The 15,860-nt window shown below is 40.2% G+C and overlaps 1 protein-coding gene across 2 annotated transcripts in view; it reads left to right on the top strand.

Moving 5' to 3' along the window:
• The window catches only part of MANBA (mannosidase beta), a 119,988-nt gene that overhangs the window by 28,710 nt on the left and 75,418 nt on the right, over positions 1 to 15,860 (top strand). For both annotated transcript variants that reach the window (XM_036262523.1, XM_036262524.1), the window contains exons 3-5: positions 4,317 to 4,422; positions 5,257 to 5,427; positions 14,445 to 14,568. In XM_036262523.1, coding sequence (XP_036118416.1) covers positions 4,317 to 4,422; positions 5,257 to 5,427; positions 14,445 to 14,568 — 401 coding nt within the window. The remainder of the gene's footprint in view (positions 1 to 4,316; positions 4,423 to 5,256; positions 5,428 to 14,444; positions 14,569 to 15,860) is intronic.

The following is a 15,860-nucleotide window of genomic DNA, read 5'->3' as shown; positions in this document are numbered from 1 at the left end:
ATAGCTCTTTTTTGCTAATGATTTACTAGCCTTTTAAAAGAGACATAAAACCAGAATATGGTTCTCTATATCACAGAGTTCTGTGGTCCAGGCTTTTATTTCTAGAGAATACTTAAAATACCTCTATTAAAGGTCTTAGTTCACCTTGAACTCAACGTACCCAAAATTTAACCAATTAACTTTTCCACTTAAAGTTGACTTTATGTTCTAACAGCCTCATTGTTTCTGTTAATGTAACACCATTTTCCCAATATTCTATGCCTAAGGTATTTTTGGCTTATTTGTTTTCTTCATTTCCCTATATTCAGTCTGTTTCTGAGTCTTGTTAATTTTTGCTTAACATTTCTCTCCTTTTTGTGTAATCCTCACCTGAGGACATTTTTCTATTTATCTTCAGACAGAATGGGAAGGGGAGAGAGAGAGAGAGAGAGAGAGAAGCATTGATTGGTTGCCTCCCTCATGACCCCGACCAAGGCCGGGGATGAACCGCAACTGAGGTACATGCGGTTGACCTGAATTGAATCCATGACTCTTTGGTCCGCGGGTCAACACTGTTACCACTGAGCCAAACTGGCCAGGGCTCTGTCTCTCTTTTAAAAAATTTTTTATTTTTTTATTTGAGAGAGAGAGAGAAACATCAATTTGTTGTTTCACTTACTTATGCATTTATTGGTTGGTGTTTGTGTGTGCCCTGATGGGAGATTGAACCTGCAACCTTGATGTATCAGGACGATGCTCTAACCAACTGAGCTACCTTGCCAGGGCCGCATTTCTCTTAATTCAGCTTCTTCTTCCTCATTTTCAATTTTCCACCTCAGCCTGCCCCTTCTATTAGTGAGTGCCTGGCATTAGGCCAAAATGACCTAACTAAATTTCTTGCTCGATCTGTTTTATTTTCCTGTCATTCATATGTAAAAACATTAGATACATCTTCCCAAAATACTGATTTTACCATGACATCCTTGCTTAATAACAACAGTCACTTCCTTTTGATTGGCAAATCAAGTTGAATCTTCTCTGCTTGTCTGTGAAAACACTGCTTACTGGCCCATCCCTGTACCACTTCCTGCAACCCCTCCCACCCTGCTGACTTGTCCTGTATCCCAGCAGGACTTCTGCCGCTGAATCAAGCCCCTTACCTTACTGTTGATTTGTTAGCACTTCCATGTTTTGCTTTTGCTTTTCCTTTTGGGGTCCACCCTCTACATAGGCATTTCTACTTATTTTTTAAAAAGTAACAACTTTATTGAGATATAATTCATATACCATACAATTCACTCATTTTAAGTGTACAGTTCAGGCCCTGGCTAGTATGGCTCAGCAGTAAGAGTGTTGCCCGTGGACCAAAGAGTCCCGGGTTTGATTCTGGCCAAGGGCACGTACCTCAGATGTGGTTTGTTGCTGGTCCTGGCTGGGGTCGTGTGGGTGGTAATCAGTTGATGTGGCTCTCTCACATTGATGTTTCTCTCTCTCTTTCACCCTCTCTCCCTCCCTCCTACTCTATCTAAAGAGAAATGGGAAAATATCCTCGGGTAAGGATTAATATATATATTAATTAATATATATATATATATATATATCTCCTCAGGTGAGGATTAAAAAATAAAGTGTACAGTTTAGCCCTGGCCAGTGTTGATCAGTGGTTAGAGCATTGGCCTATGCCCTGAAGCATCTTGGGTTTGATTCCTGATCAAGGACTGGCACCTGGGTTTGCAAGTTCCATTCTGGGCCCAGGTCAGGGTTGTATAGGAGGCAACCAATCAGTGTGTCTCACAATCAATGTGTCTCACATAGAAAAAAAAATATCCTCGGGTGAGGATTACAGAGAACAAATTAAAGTGTATAATTCCATGGCTTTTAGTATATGCACAAAATTAATCACTATAATGAATTTTAGAACATTTTTCTCACCATCAAAAGAAAGTCATACCCATTAGCAGCCATTCCCCCTTCTCCACTTCCTCCCCACACCCCTACCCTGCCCTAGGCAACCACTGATGTATTTTCTTTTGCGGGATTTGTATGTTCTGGAAATCTCATATAAAGGGGAATATGTGATACATGTGGTCCTTTGTGCCTGGCGTCTTTCACTTACCACAATAATGTTTTCAGAGTTGATCCATGTTGTCTCATTCACAGGTACAATAAGTCCTCACTTCACATTCCTGAAAGTTTCTTGAAAGTGAAACTGCATATAACAAAGCCAACTGTACCATAGCTGAATTGATATAAATAACAGTTAAGTTCCTAAGGCATAATCCTGGTCACAGAAACATTACCAAAGTTCTAAATAAGGACCTAAAACACTTCTAATATTAAACATTTGAGATAAAAAGGAGCTATACATGCATTTAACAAAGGTAAATACAAATTAGATAATAATTTTTCAACCCACTTATTTCAGTTCAGGGTTGCGGGTGGCTAGAGCCTCTCTGGGCAGCTCAGGGCTCAAGGCTGACCCACCCCGGACAGGACGCCCTTCCATCTCAGGGCACTCACAGCACCCACACTCCCTCTGCTGGGACAGTCTAGACGCCAGTGAGAGGAAATCAGAGTCCCGGAGAGAACCTAGTCAGACATGGCGAATACACGCAAACTCTGCACAGACAGTGGCCTTGGCCAGGAATAGATCTTTTTTCTCTCAACATAATGACATGACATTGAATGAAACAAAATATTTGAGGACTTGCTGTATTTCTTTTTTTTTTTCATCACCCGAGAATATTTTCCCATTGATTTTAGACAGAGTGGGAGGGAAGGAGAGAGAGAGAGAAAAAAACATCCATGTAAGATAGAAACATCGATTGGTTGCCTCCCACACAACCCTGACCAGGGCTGGGGATCAAACCTGCAACCCAGGTACATGCCCTTGATCAGGAATCGAACCTGCGACTCTTCAGTGCATGGGCCAGCGCTCTTGCCACTGAGCCAAACCAGTCAGGGCAATGTACTTCATTTCTTTTAATTGCCAGATAATGTTTTATTGTGTGGATATACCACATTTTATTTACTGTATCTTCTTTAAAAAAATTTTTTTTTCTTTATTGATTTTAGAGAGAGAGGAAGTGAGAGGGAGAGAGAGAAACATTGATGAGAGAGAACATCAATTGGCCGCTTCCTGTATGCCCCACACTGGGGATTGGGCCCACAACCTGGGCATGTGTCCTGACCAGGAATCGAACCGGCAACCTCTTGGCGCATGGGTTAGGCTCAATCACTGAGCCACACTGGCCGGACTATTGTATCTTTTTAAAGCTCTTGTTCCTTCTTAAATTCTTTCCTTATGATACAAACTCTACAAGGACTGTAGTCTGTCCAACAAGACTATATTACCAAATAGAAGACATTGAAAGTTTTCCCTGTGTTTTTAGGACTGAATGGCAACCAGATTGCAGAGTTCTTAAACTGGGAGACTGTTTTAATTTACTGTGAGGCTTAGCAGAGTGCTGAACACATAATATTTACTCATAGATACTTGTTAGTTAGTTAATGTGTTCTCTTAGTGTCAGTGCATTGAATAGTTTGTGAAAACTTTTTTTTTTTTATCCTCACCCTAGGACACTTTTCCATTTTCTGTTCAGGTAGAGTGTGGGAGGGAGAGAGAGGAACAGAGAGAGAGAGAGAAACATCGATGTGAAAGGAACACATCAAGTGGCTGCCACCCACACGACTGACCAGAGCCGGGGACAAACTGCAACCGAGGTACGCGCCCTTAGCGGGAACCGAACCTGGGTCTCTCAGGACCGCAGGCCGACGCTTTAACTGCTGAGCCAAACCGGCCAGGGCAACATTTTTGTGTCTATTATTTAACTTGGTTTTTATAAAAACTTAGTGAAGTTCTAGAAAAAAATCAATTAATTTGGAAATTATAAGTTGTGCTCATGGCTTTATGATGATTGAAATATTTTAAAGAAAGATAAAGATCACTCAATAAAAAATATATTAAACTAATACCTTGGAAAATTTCATTAGAAACTGATTTTTCAGGATGCATATTTTGCCTGGCCAGTGTGGCACAGTTGGATGAGTATTGTCCCATGCACCTTTGAAAGGTCACTGGTTCGATTCCCGGTCAGGGTACATGCCCAAGTTGTGGGCTCGATTCCCAGTAGGGGGTGTGCAAGAGTCAGCCAACTGATATTTCTGTCCCTCTCCCTTCCTTTCTCTAAAATCAGTTAAAACATTTTTTTTTTCTTAAAAAAAGGTTCTATATTTTCTGTGAAATATTTGTTCCTTTAGTTCTTAACTAATACAAAGACTTATCTAAGTTAATGTTTTATACATCTTGTTTTAAAAATCTTTTTTTTTTTTTCCAGCAAGTGGCAAAAGGTACATTTGATTTTTGAGAGCATCGATACAGTTTCAGAGGTCCTGCTCAATAATGTTCTTATTGGGAAAACAAACAACATGTTCAGAAGATATGTAAGTACATAATGACGTCAGGTAAAAGAAAACTAAACCCACTTATAGGTGTGTGTGTTCATTGTTACTAAGTAGAGAACGGTAAGTGCGTATTTGCCCTTGTAGGCTGGTACAAGCTCTTGGAAACACTATGTACGTTTCTTTATTTCTCAGTTGCCACATTTGTAGAAGGATGAAAACACTAGACACCCTGTGGAATTATTGTGAGGATTTAGTAAGCTCATCGTGTAAAATGATTGGCACAGTTCTTGACACTTGGGAAATATTCAACAGATGTTCCCGTCTCTGTTACTTGCTGATCCAGAGGTTCATGGAAAATGACAGTTGGCACACCATTTTAAAGGAAAACGTTCCTTCCTTTCTGGAATTATTGCATTATGAGATCACAGTCTGATCTCTCTTCCCTTTCAAGGGTAGACTTTCCAAAACAAAAATAACTTATGACTTAGAAATACGTGCTATTTATACCAGAGTCAGGTTGTCATGAAGCGTCTAGGAAATCCTTGGCAGTTCAAGGCCATATGTAAATAGCCAGAGCAGACATTATAGAGCTAAATATATCCTCTGCTTGCTCTGTTTACTAGAACCATCATCAGTCGGTAAGAACAGAAGGACAAACCTAGAAATCTACACTTGGGTAGGAGAGTATACTCAGTTATAACGAAAAGTCGGCAACTCAGTTGTATTATTTCCGAAAAGTGCTTTCTCCTTCAAAAAGGCTCAACCTATAGATTTTAATTATGTTTTGCACCTCTTCTTCCATCTTATATATGCCTATATCTAATCTCTTACACATGAGACTATTTCTACATTTGTTCTTTCCTTTTAATTCAGACCTTTGATATTACCCATGTGGTCAAAGCCCTAAACTCCATCGAGGTGCGTTTCCAGTCACCCGTGTCGTACGCGGCCCAGCAGAGCAGAGCTCACACCCTCTACCAGGTGCCCCCAAACTGCCCTCCGAGTGTACAGGAGGGAGAATGCCATGTCAACTTTATTCGAAAGGTAAAGGTCTCACAGATGGATGGGGCTTTATCCTTGAGGGTGGGACGTGCTGGTGTATGAAATGCTTGTTTGAAGACTCCAGTGGAAGTTGGGCATCTCTTTCTTGCCCCCTTAGTGGGATTTGAAAATTGAAAAAAATAAGAACCAAAAGATTATGTGAATTTTTGTGGAGGATTTTTCTCTTTCTATGTATTTTTCTTGAAGCATGCTTTAGAATTTAGGTAACAGCAGCAGAAGAAGACAGAAAGGTGACTGGTAATGTTTTATCTAACTTTCACCAGATGGTAAGATTCATATTTATTAGTGATTCTTGTTACTAGGGAGCCTTCTGAAAACACTAATATACGTGTGGACATGTTCTTATATTTTACTGGTAGGTTCTAATAAAATCTGAAAAAAGATAACAGAAGCCACACAAGGGAGTGTTTTCCTTTGAGTTTGATTTCAGTCTAGATAACTTGGATTTACTGTAATTCATGGTTGAATTAGTATTGTATGTGATGTTTAATTTTGTATTGTTTTTTATTTAAAATTATTTTAATTGTAGTAAAATACACATAGCACAAAATTTACCATCTTAACCATTTTTAAGTGTACAGTTCAGTATTACTAAACACATTCACATTGTTGTGAAGCCAATCTCCAGAACTTACTTCATGCTGCAAACTGAAACGCTACACTCATTAACAAATAGCTCCTTGTTTCCCCTTCTCCCAGCCCCTGACTCCCACCATTCTTTTTATTTATACCAGTTTGACTCCTCTAAATACCTCATATAAGTGGAATCATGCAGTATTTGTCTTTTTGTGACTGGCTTATTTCTCGTACCATAATGTTCTCAAGGTTCCTCCGTGTTATTGCACACGTCAGAATTTCCTTCCTTTTTAAAGCATAATAATATCCATCTGTATGTATAGACCACATTTTGTTTATTCATTAATCTGTTAGTGAACATTTGGGTTGCTTCTACCTTTGGTTCATTTGAACAATGTTGCTATGTGTGGATATACAAATATCTCTCTTGAGACCCTGCTTTCCGATTTTTTGGGTATATAGCCCAAAGTGGTATTACTGCATTGCATGATAATTCTATTTTAAATGTTTTGAGGAATTAGCATTTAATTTGAACAACAAATGTAACCACTGGCTTCCTTGTGGGTATACTAAGCGTATTTTTCCAGCACTTGTTGACCAGAACCTCAGTGGATAAATTCTGATTATTTAAGTTAAGCAGCTCTCTTTAGGCTGTTTAGACTTATCATTAAATCATGTTTTTTTCAGAGCAGCACTCAGGTCAGAATTATGCCGCCACCTGTTTGACTCTGCCTACCCAGATTTGTGTTGATAGCCATGTGTTCATATGGCTGTACCTGGCCAGTGTGTGACTGAGCCGGCAGGCCTTCCGTGGAACACTTGTGTACTTACAGTTCTGCTTAAACTTCAGCTTCTGTTTATGGCCTTCGGCTTCAAAGGGCACAGTGGTTTTAACACTAGTGGTTGCACTTTTCCCTTCTCCTCTGCCATCTTTAACTTTCTATCAAAACGAGGACTTGCCCTGGCCGGTTTTCTCAGTGGTTAGAGCATCGGCCTGCCATTCAGAGAGATCTGGGTTTTGTTCCCGCTAAGGGCGCGTACCTCGGTTGCAGTTTGTCCCTGGCCCTGGTTGGTCGTGCGGGTGGCAGCCACTCGATGTGTCCCTTTCACATCGATGTTTCTCTCTCCCTCCCACTCTATCTGAACAAAAAATGGGAAAATGTCCTTGGGTAAGGATACCCCCTCCCCCCCCCCCAAAAAAAAATAAGGACTTCCTGGATTCTAATGTGAAAGTTTACTTTTCAGGACAGCAGTAAAGGTATGTGTATGTGTTATGCAGATATCCATGTAGCAGTTTCCCTCTGCCCCTTAGCCGCCTTGTGGCATTGAAAACACACTTTCAGGTTATCTGGATAGAACAGAATCCTTTGTCAAGGATATCAGGAATCAGACCCAGGTTTCTGCTCTCACGGTGTGTGGAAGACTAAACCTGGGGTGAACTGGCCAGCAAATGAGTTACATCTTGGTGTTTCTGGCTAGATCAACCTGATCTAGAGGGAAGAGGCCTGAACTGGAGACCAAGTCAGGAATTTTGGATCTGAATTCTGGCTTCACAGACCCAGAGGGATCTTAGGCCTAAGTCCAGCATTCGAGCATGGGGCGAACCCCTTCCTGACTGTTGATATGAAGATACCGTGAAATATTAATGTAAATGCACTTTCCATCCTATAAGGTGCTATTCCCAATGTAGGACGGTGATACTATTTATTTTGGAGACTTATTTCCGTAATTACAGACCTCTAAGTGTATAATTGACAAAATGCCTCAGCTTAGCTAATATGAAGTTAGTGGGATAGAGGTGAGGAGTGGACTTAATGAGGAAACGTTACTCTCTACCTATTCTTTGACCCTTCTGCTTTCTCCACATCGACGCCAGTCCCCTCTTATCTCTGCTTCCTTCTCTGTCCAGCTTGGGTGGTGGAACCCATCACCTCACCTGCCCTCTTTGGAATATTCTACACCATCTTCTTCCTTTCCGTCAACATCTCTGGCCATTCCGTCTAAGTCTCTCTATCCAGACCAACTTCCTCTCCTTAAACGTCCTACTATGCAGTCCTCTCTCTGTTCTAGACACATTTCTCGTTTCATTTGGTATTGTCTCTAGCCTGTCTCATGTACCTTCATTTCTTCAGTCAAATTTCCAGTGACTCCTAATATTGTATGTTCAGTCCAGACCTCTCTTTAATTCCAGACCTGATATTCAGTTGCCTATTTGGCATCTTCACTTGGCTGATTCACGGGGGCCTACAGCTCAGTGTGTCCATCACTGCACTTGAGATTAAACCCTTATCCCAAGGTGCCCTGTCTTGCTGAATGGAAACCCATGAAGCACAGTTGCTCAAGCCAGAAGCCTAAGAGTTATTTTTGATAACTCCCTCTCATTTTTCCCCTCCTCAAATCCATGGCTAAGTCCTTTTGATGATGTGTGTTATTTACCTCTTCAGTGGCTCTCGAATCTTCCCACACCCCATTTCTACTACCATGCTTGAGTTCAATCTGTCATTTCTTGCATAAGGTATTGCCCTGGTCATCTAACTGGTATCCCTACAACCTCATTTGCCTTCATCCAGTTCATTTTCCATAGAGCAGCCCGCATGTTCTTTTCAGACAAAAATTGCAACACTTCCCTTCTTAAAACTCTTTAGCTGTTTTCTAGCCCTGGACAGGTGGCTAAGTTGGTTGGAGCATCATCCCATACTGCAAACGGTTGTGGGTTTGAACCCCTGTCAGGGAGGCCACCAATCGATCTTTCTCCCTCCCTTCCTCTCTCTAAACATAGCCTCAGGTTGGATTAAAAACAACAGCAACATGCCCTGGCTGATTTGGCTCAGTGGTTAGAGCATCGGCCCGCAGACCAAAGAGTCACAGGTTCAGTTCTGGTCAAGGATACGTACCTCAGTTGCGGTTCGGTCCCAGGCCTTGGTTGGGGTCATGCGGGAGGCAACCAGTCAATGTGTCCCTCTCACATCGATGTTTCTCTCTGCCTCTCACATTGTCTCTCCCCCTCCCTCCCACTCTATCTGAACATAAGTAGAAAAATATCCTCGGGTGAGGATTAAAAAACAACAACAAACTCTTCTCATTGCCTTTAGGCTAAAGTCTAGATTTCTTAACTCTGTTTGCCCATGAACACTTTTCCAGTCTTCTCCCTCTTCCATTGTTTTCTCTTCATTTCTTGGAAGGTATCACACTCTCTTGCACACACTGTTACTTCTGAAAGGATGTTTCACTTCCCTCTCCCCTCAACACACTGGATACATGGGACCCACCCTTCCAGTCTCCACACAAAAGTTGCTATTATTCAGGAAATCTTGTCTTGACATCTCCTCACCCCACTATTTGTTTCCTGTCTGTTTCCTTCATATTCGTGATATTTATTCAGTGCCTCATTTTTTGCTGTACTGTAGCACTATAAGCACAAGGACTGTGTCTGATTTGTACTTTGATGGAGTCCCAGCTTGACACACAGAAAGCACTTTAAAGTATTTTTGAATAAGTGATAACTTTTACTTGGAGAGGGTATATAAAAACGAGTGGTTTGTAGCCCTGGGTGGGGACAATAGCCTGCCTTAGAAGATGTTGCTTATGTTTGCCCTCCTCCTCCCTATCCCTAAAACAAGAATTACACATCTAACCTTACAAACTCCCCAATGAATGCCCCCAAGGTAGGTTGCATTCCAAACATGAGAATCTGATACTTATGTGGTGAATTTCAACAGCTACAGATGCTATGAAGGGGTTTTAATTCTTTGTTTTTGTTTTCTTCCTATATTGGAAACAAATTGGTCTCTGATCAATATAGAGCTTAGGAAATAATACTTAAATGAGAGCAGTTTGACCAAATCCTTAGGCTGTATTCTACAAATGCTCGGTTCAGAAAGATCTTAGTACTTCTTGTGATCCGTCTTCCTTTGTAAAAACTGAACTTGTTATCTCACACATTTTAATTCGCTGTTTTCTTGAAAGTAACTTTTTCTTTCAAAATTAGAAATAGAAATTAGAAAACAGAAGTAGAAAAATTCTGCTTAAAAAGAGATTTATTTTAAGGGAACCATCTCCTGCTTTTGAATTTGAACCTTTCTAAATCAACATGGAAATTGAAATGTGCCTAAGGGAGAGACAGCTAGCCCAGAGTGGGCGGGTGTCGGCCTTGGCCACCTGTATCAGTGAACTGATCGTTTTGGGGCTATAAGTTCAGAAACAAACTGGAGGAAATAGGCCTTGGCAAGTTTAGGTAGAGTTTCTTAAACCTATTTATAAGTATCATAATCTTCCAATGTGTTTCCTCATTCTTTATTGTTATTCCATTTAAATATATTATTCACTATAATTATTCCATTTAAATACAAAGGTAGCTTAAGAGATATTTTTGAAAAGCCTAAAAAATAACTCTTCTGTTGCCTCAATGTAACATGCTTTTTTAAAAAATTTTTTATTCTCATGAATAACAATTATGACAACAAATGTATAATGTTCACCCAACTGCAGATTGTACATTGTTTTTAAGTGCATATGGAACATTTACCAATATAGCCCATATGGTGGAATTTAAAACAGGTCTCAACAAATTTCAAAAGTGCAATAATAATGTGTGTTCTGTGACCACAGTGGAATTAATCTGGAAAACGGTAACAACTGAAAGAAAAATTAAAAAGCCCCCACACAGTCCTAAGCAAGCCATGGGTCAAAAAACAAAAACAAACCCACAATAGAATTACAAATATTTGGAACTGAGTGAAAATTAAAATATGGCATATAAAAATATGTGGAACCCATATGGTTAAAGATATTTCTTTTTCTGTGAACTGTTGAGTTTATCTTTTTTTTTCTTTCTTAGCTTTATTTTTGTTACAGATGTTTCTCCTTTTTTACCCCATTGACACCCTCCTCCCCATCCCCCCCACCCCGTCTTCGGCTTTGTTGTCCATGTCCATTGGTTATGCATACATGCATATAAGTTCTGTGGTTTATCTCTTCCCACCCCCCACCACCCCCTCTTCTGAGGGTTGTCAGTCTGTGCCCTACTTCCATGTTTCTGGGTCTACCCTATTCCTCAGACTGTTATATTCATTATATTCCATATATAAGTGAGATAATGTGGTATTTGTCTTTTTCTGCTTGGCTTGTTTCACTTAGGATAATACTTTCCAGGTCCCTCCATGTCATCTCAAAGGGTAAGGTATCTTTCTTTCTTACAGCTGCATAGTACTCCATTGTGTATATGTACCACTGCTTTTTTATCCATTCATCTACTGATGGACACTTGGGCTGTTTCCAGATCTTAGCTATTATAAATAGTGCTGCTACAAACATGGGGGTACATATATTCTTTCTGATTGGTGTTTCAGGCTTCTTCGGGTATATTCCTAGAAGCGGGATCACTGGGTCAAATGGCAATTCATTTTTTTCATTTTTTGAGGTAGCACCATATTGTTTTCCATAGTGGCTGCACCAGTCTGCATTCCTACCAGCAGTGCACTAGAGTCCCCTTTTCTCCACACCCTCGCCAACACTTGTTTGAAGATTTGTTGATGGCGGCCATTCTGACAGGTGTGAGGTGATACCTCATTGTTGTTTTAATTTTCATCTCTCTGATGATTGGTGATGTTGAGCATTTCTTCATATGTCTCTTGGCCATTTGTATGTCTTGTTTGTGGAGAGGTATCTATTCAGCTCCTCTGCCCATTTTTTAATTGGGTTTTTTGTTTTCCTTTTGTTGAGTTGTATGAATACTCTATATATTTTGGAAATTAACCCCTTATCTGATGTATCGTTGGCAATGATGTTCTCCCATACAGTGGGTTGCCTTTCCATTTTGATGGTTGTTTCTTTTGCTGTGCAGAACCTTTTTACTTTGATGTAGTCCCATGTGTTAATTTTTCCTTTGTTTCTGTTGCCTTAGGTGATGTATCAGTGAAAATTCTGCTGCATATGATGTCTGAAATTTTGTTGCCTACATTTTCTTCTAGAATTTTTATGGATTCACGGGTCACATTTAAGTCTTATCCATTTTGAATTTATTCTTGTGTAGGGTGTAAGTTGATGGTCTAGTTTCATGTTTTTGCATGTAGCTGTCCAATTTTCCCAACACCATATATTAAAGAGGCTGTCCTTACTCCACTGTATGCTCTTGCCACCTTTGTCAAATATTAATTCAACATATTGCCTTGGGTCCATTTCTGGGTTCTCTATTCTGTTCCACTGGTCGATATGCCTGTTCTTGTGCCAATACCAGGCTGTTTTGGTTACAGTCGCTTTGTAGATAACCTGATATCTGGTATTGTGATCCCACCTACTTTGTCCTTTTCTTTTTCAAAATTGCTGTGGCTATTCGGGGTCTTTTTTGGTTCCATATGAACTTGTGAAGTATTAGTTCTAGTTCTGTGAAATATGTCCTTGGTATTTAATGGGGATTGCATTGAATCTATAGATTGCTTCGGGTAATATGGACATTTTAATTATGTTCATTCTCCCAATCCATGAACAGGGTATGTGCTTCCACTTTTTTATATCTTCCTCTATTTCTTTTGTCAATGTCCTATAGTTTTCTGCAAATAGGTCCTTTACTTCTTCGGTTAAGTTTATTTCTAGGTATCTTAATTTTTTTGCCACGATGATGAATGGGATTGTTTTCTTAGTTTCTCTTTCTGTGAGTTCATCATTGGTATATAAGAATGCCGTCGATTTCTTGATGTTAATTTTGTATCCTGCTACTTTGCCAAATTCATTTATTAAGTCTAGTAGATTTTTGATGGAGTCTTTAGGGTTTTCTATGTATAATATCATGTCATCTGCAAATAATGACAGTTTCACTTCCTCTTTTCCAATTTGGATCCCTTTTATTTTTTCTTCCTGTCTGATTGCTGTGGCTAAGACTTCCAGTACAATGTTAAATAAGAGTGGCGAAAGTGGACATCCCTGTCTTGTTCCTGTTCTTAAGGGAAATGTTTTTAGTTTCTGCCCATTGAGTATGATGTTGGCTGTAGGTCTTTCATATATGTCCTTCATTATGTCTAGATATGATCCCTCTATTCCCACAGTGCTGAGCGTTTTTATCAGAAATGGATGCTGGATTTTGTCGAATGATTTTTCAGCGTCTATTGATATGATCATGTGGTTTTTATTCTTCATTTTGTTTATGTGGTGTATCACATTTATTGATTTGTGAATATTGTACCAGCCTTGCATCCCTGGGATGAATCCCAGTTGGTCATGGTGAATAATTTTTTTTGATGTATTGCTGAAATGTAACATGCTTTTGAAGAACAAATGTACATAATTAAATGTTATGTTCTTAGAACATTTCTGCAAAATTTAACTAGTTGTATAGGTTGATATATTAGTTATCTATTGCTGTGTAACCAATAATTCCCGAAGTCATCAGCATAAAACAACGTATATTGTCACAGTTTCTGTCAGGAATACGTGGCTTAGCGGGGTGTCTCTGGTTCAAGGTCACTCATGAGGTTACAGTCAAGCTATGGATCAGGGCTGCAGTCACAAGGCTGAGGAGGCCTGAAGTGTTTGTGACTAAGCTCCCTCATGTGGTTGTTGGCAGACCTCTGATTAGCTTCCAAGCTCACTCCTATGACCTCTCTGCAGAGCTGCCTTATAGCATGGTAGCTGGCTCCTCCCTTGGCCAAGAGACAGTAGGAGAGAGCACCCCAAGCTGAAGGTGCAGTCTCTTATAACCTGATTTTGGAACTTATCACCTCTGCTATATTCTGCTGGTTAGAAGTGATTCGCTAGGTCTAATCCATACTCAAGGGGAGGGGATTTTACAAGGGCATGAATACCAGGAGGGGATCATTGTGGGCCATTTTAGATCCTGTATATAAGACACACACACACACACACACTCTCTATTGTGGATTTAATTCTGTGTTTCTTCTCCCCAAATTTGTATGTTGAAGTCCTAACCCTCAGTGGCTCAAAATGTAACCCTATCTGGAGATATGGTCTTTAAAGAGGTGGCTAAGTTAAGTGAGACTGTTAGGGTGGGTCCTAGCCCCATATGAAAGATATCCTTATAAGAAGAGGGAATTTGGACAACAGAGAGACACATTAGGGATGTGTGTCTGAGCACAGAAGAAAGATTGTGAGGGCTCAGGGAGAATGCACCATCTGCGAGCCTACGAGAGAGGCTTCAGAAGAAACCATCCCTGCCAACATGGGGATCTTGGAGTTCCCAGCTTCTAGAACTGTAAGAAAATACATCTATATTGTTTAAGCTGCCCAGTCTGTGTGTTTTTTGTTGTTGTTGTTATGGCAGCCCTAGCAAACCTTTTTATTTTTATAATATTTTTTAGGTTTTGGAAAATTTTTTTACTTACAATATTTCAAAAGGAAAGGATTTAAAAAAAATAATGTTTAACTTCCATGGTAATCAGAATCTATCTTCTTTTTTTCCCCTGAAATTACAGGAGCAGTGTTCCTTTAGTTGGGACTGGGGGCCTGCCTTTCCGACCCTGGGCATCTGGGAAGATGTCAGAATTGAAGCCTATAATAGTTGTCATCTGAACTACTTCACCTTTTCCCCCATTTACGGTAAGCTAAGAGATGTGATTTCTACTTTTACTTTTATAAGCCTCTGCTGCGTTGCAAGAATTTGGTTTGTAATTTGAATATATAGATTTACTTTTCAGAGACTTATTTTTAAAAAGTTTGTGACACATTACATTTTAAAAAGTGAAAAATGTGTACAAACTGCGATTTGTCCTAAAAATTAACACTCTATAAGGCAGGCAAGCAGGCAGGTAGATACCTTTTAGCATAGTTTGAAAAGAAAGGTAGAAAGAATGGAAGGCGAGCAGCTCTAGTTTTCCCGAGCTATGTGTTTTTTCTTAAAAGAGGTAGGCCTGCCGGTTCGCGCTCCTTCCCGCTGCCTCTGTGGTCACTTTGAGAACGACGCTGTCCCAAGGTCTTGGTTTGCTCAAATTGTCAGGTCGACTTCATATCACCACACATTTTCTCCTCTGAAGGCCGGTACATACCAGCCTTGTAAAGAGTTAAAAATAAACCGGAAGGCAAATGAGGCATAAAGTTTCGTAAGGTAACATATACTACTTTTTCAGTGGAAGGAACTATTCACAAGGAAGGAGCACTGAATAAAAGCTCAGAAATCCCACAGATGTCAGTGGATCAGTTAAAAGCTGGTCACATATTTGTTGAGTTCCTGCCCAGCACTGTGTTTGGCATAGGAAAGAAAGTATCTCATTCCTGCTTGTTGATTGGGCAGGGAGGGGAGACAGAAGCGATTACCAAGCCAAACAGATTGTGTGACGGTTTTCTGGGATGGGAGACCCAGTTGTTCAGAAAATCAAAGATCAGTGAGGATTTGCGAAGTTAGGGAATCGGGGTGAAGGGAGGTGGATCTTCAGTGATAGTTTACGATGCTCGGTCCAGTCCTGCGCAGGTCTAACTCGATGTAATCAGTAAGCAGGAATGTGGTGTGTCAGTACGAGAGTTCTGCCCTCCTTAGGGCCCTGGCGACTCTAGACTGCTATTCACTGGAACCAGATCTGTGTTTTCTAAAGGCAGAAGACAGAAACAAATGAGAGAGAGTTGATATCTGAGGAGGTCATTCGGTGCTGCTGGCATTTTTAAATGTTAAAAAGGCATTAAAAGATCTAATTTTACTTGCACCTATAAATGTGGCTGTTTTAATTCTCGAGGTAGTGCTTCTCAAACTATTCTTCAGAGGCGTAACCTGAACTGAGCTGTGCTACTAAAATCAAATAATAGTTCATTCTTCCCCATCCCCACCCATAGCTTTTCTCAGGTATACAGAGTCAGGCAAAAGTAGGTTTACAGTTGTACGTACACGAAACAGTTTCTTC

This window comes from Molossus molossus, unplaced genomic scaffold (assembly GCF_014108415.1).
Source record: "Molossus molossus isolate mMolMol1 unplaced genomic scaffold, mMolMol1.p scaffold_m16_p_1, whole genome shotgun sequence".
NCBI lineage: Eukaryota > Metazoa > Chordata > Mammalia > Chiroptera > Molossidae > Molossus > Molossus molossus.
The sequence above is the reverse complement of the archived record's forward strand: the minus strand, read 5'-3'. Positions and strand labels throughout refer to the sequence as shown.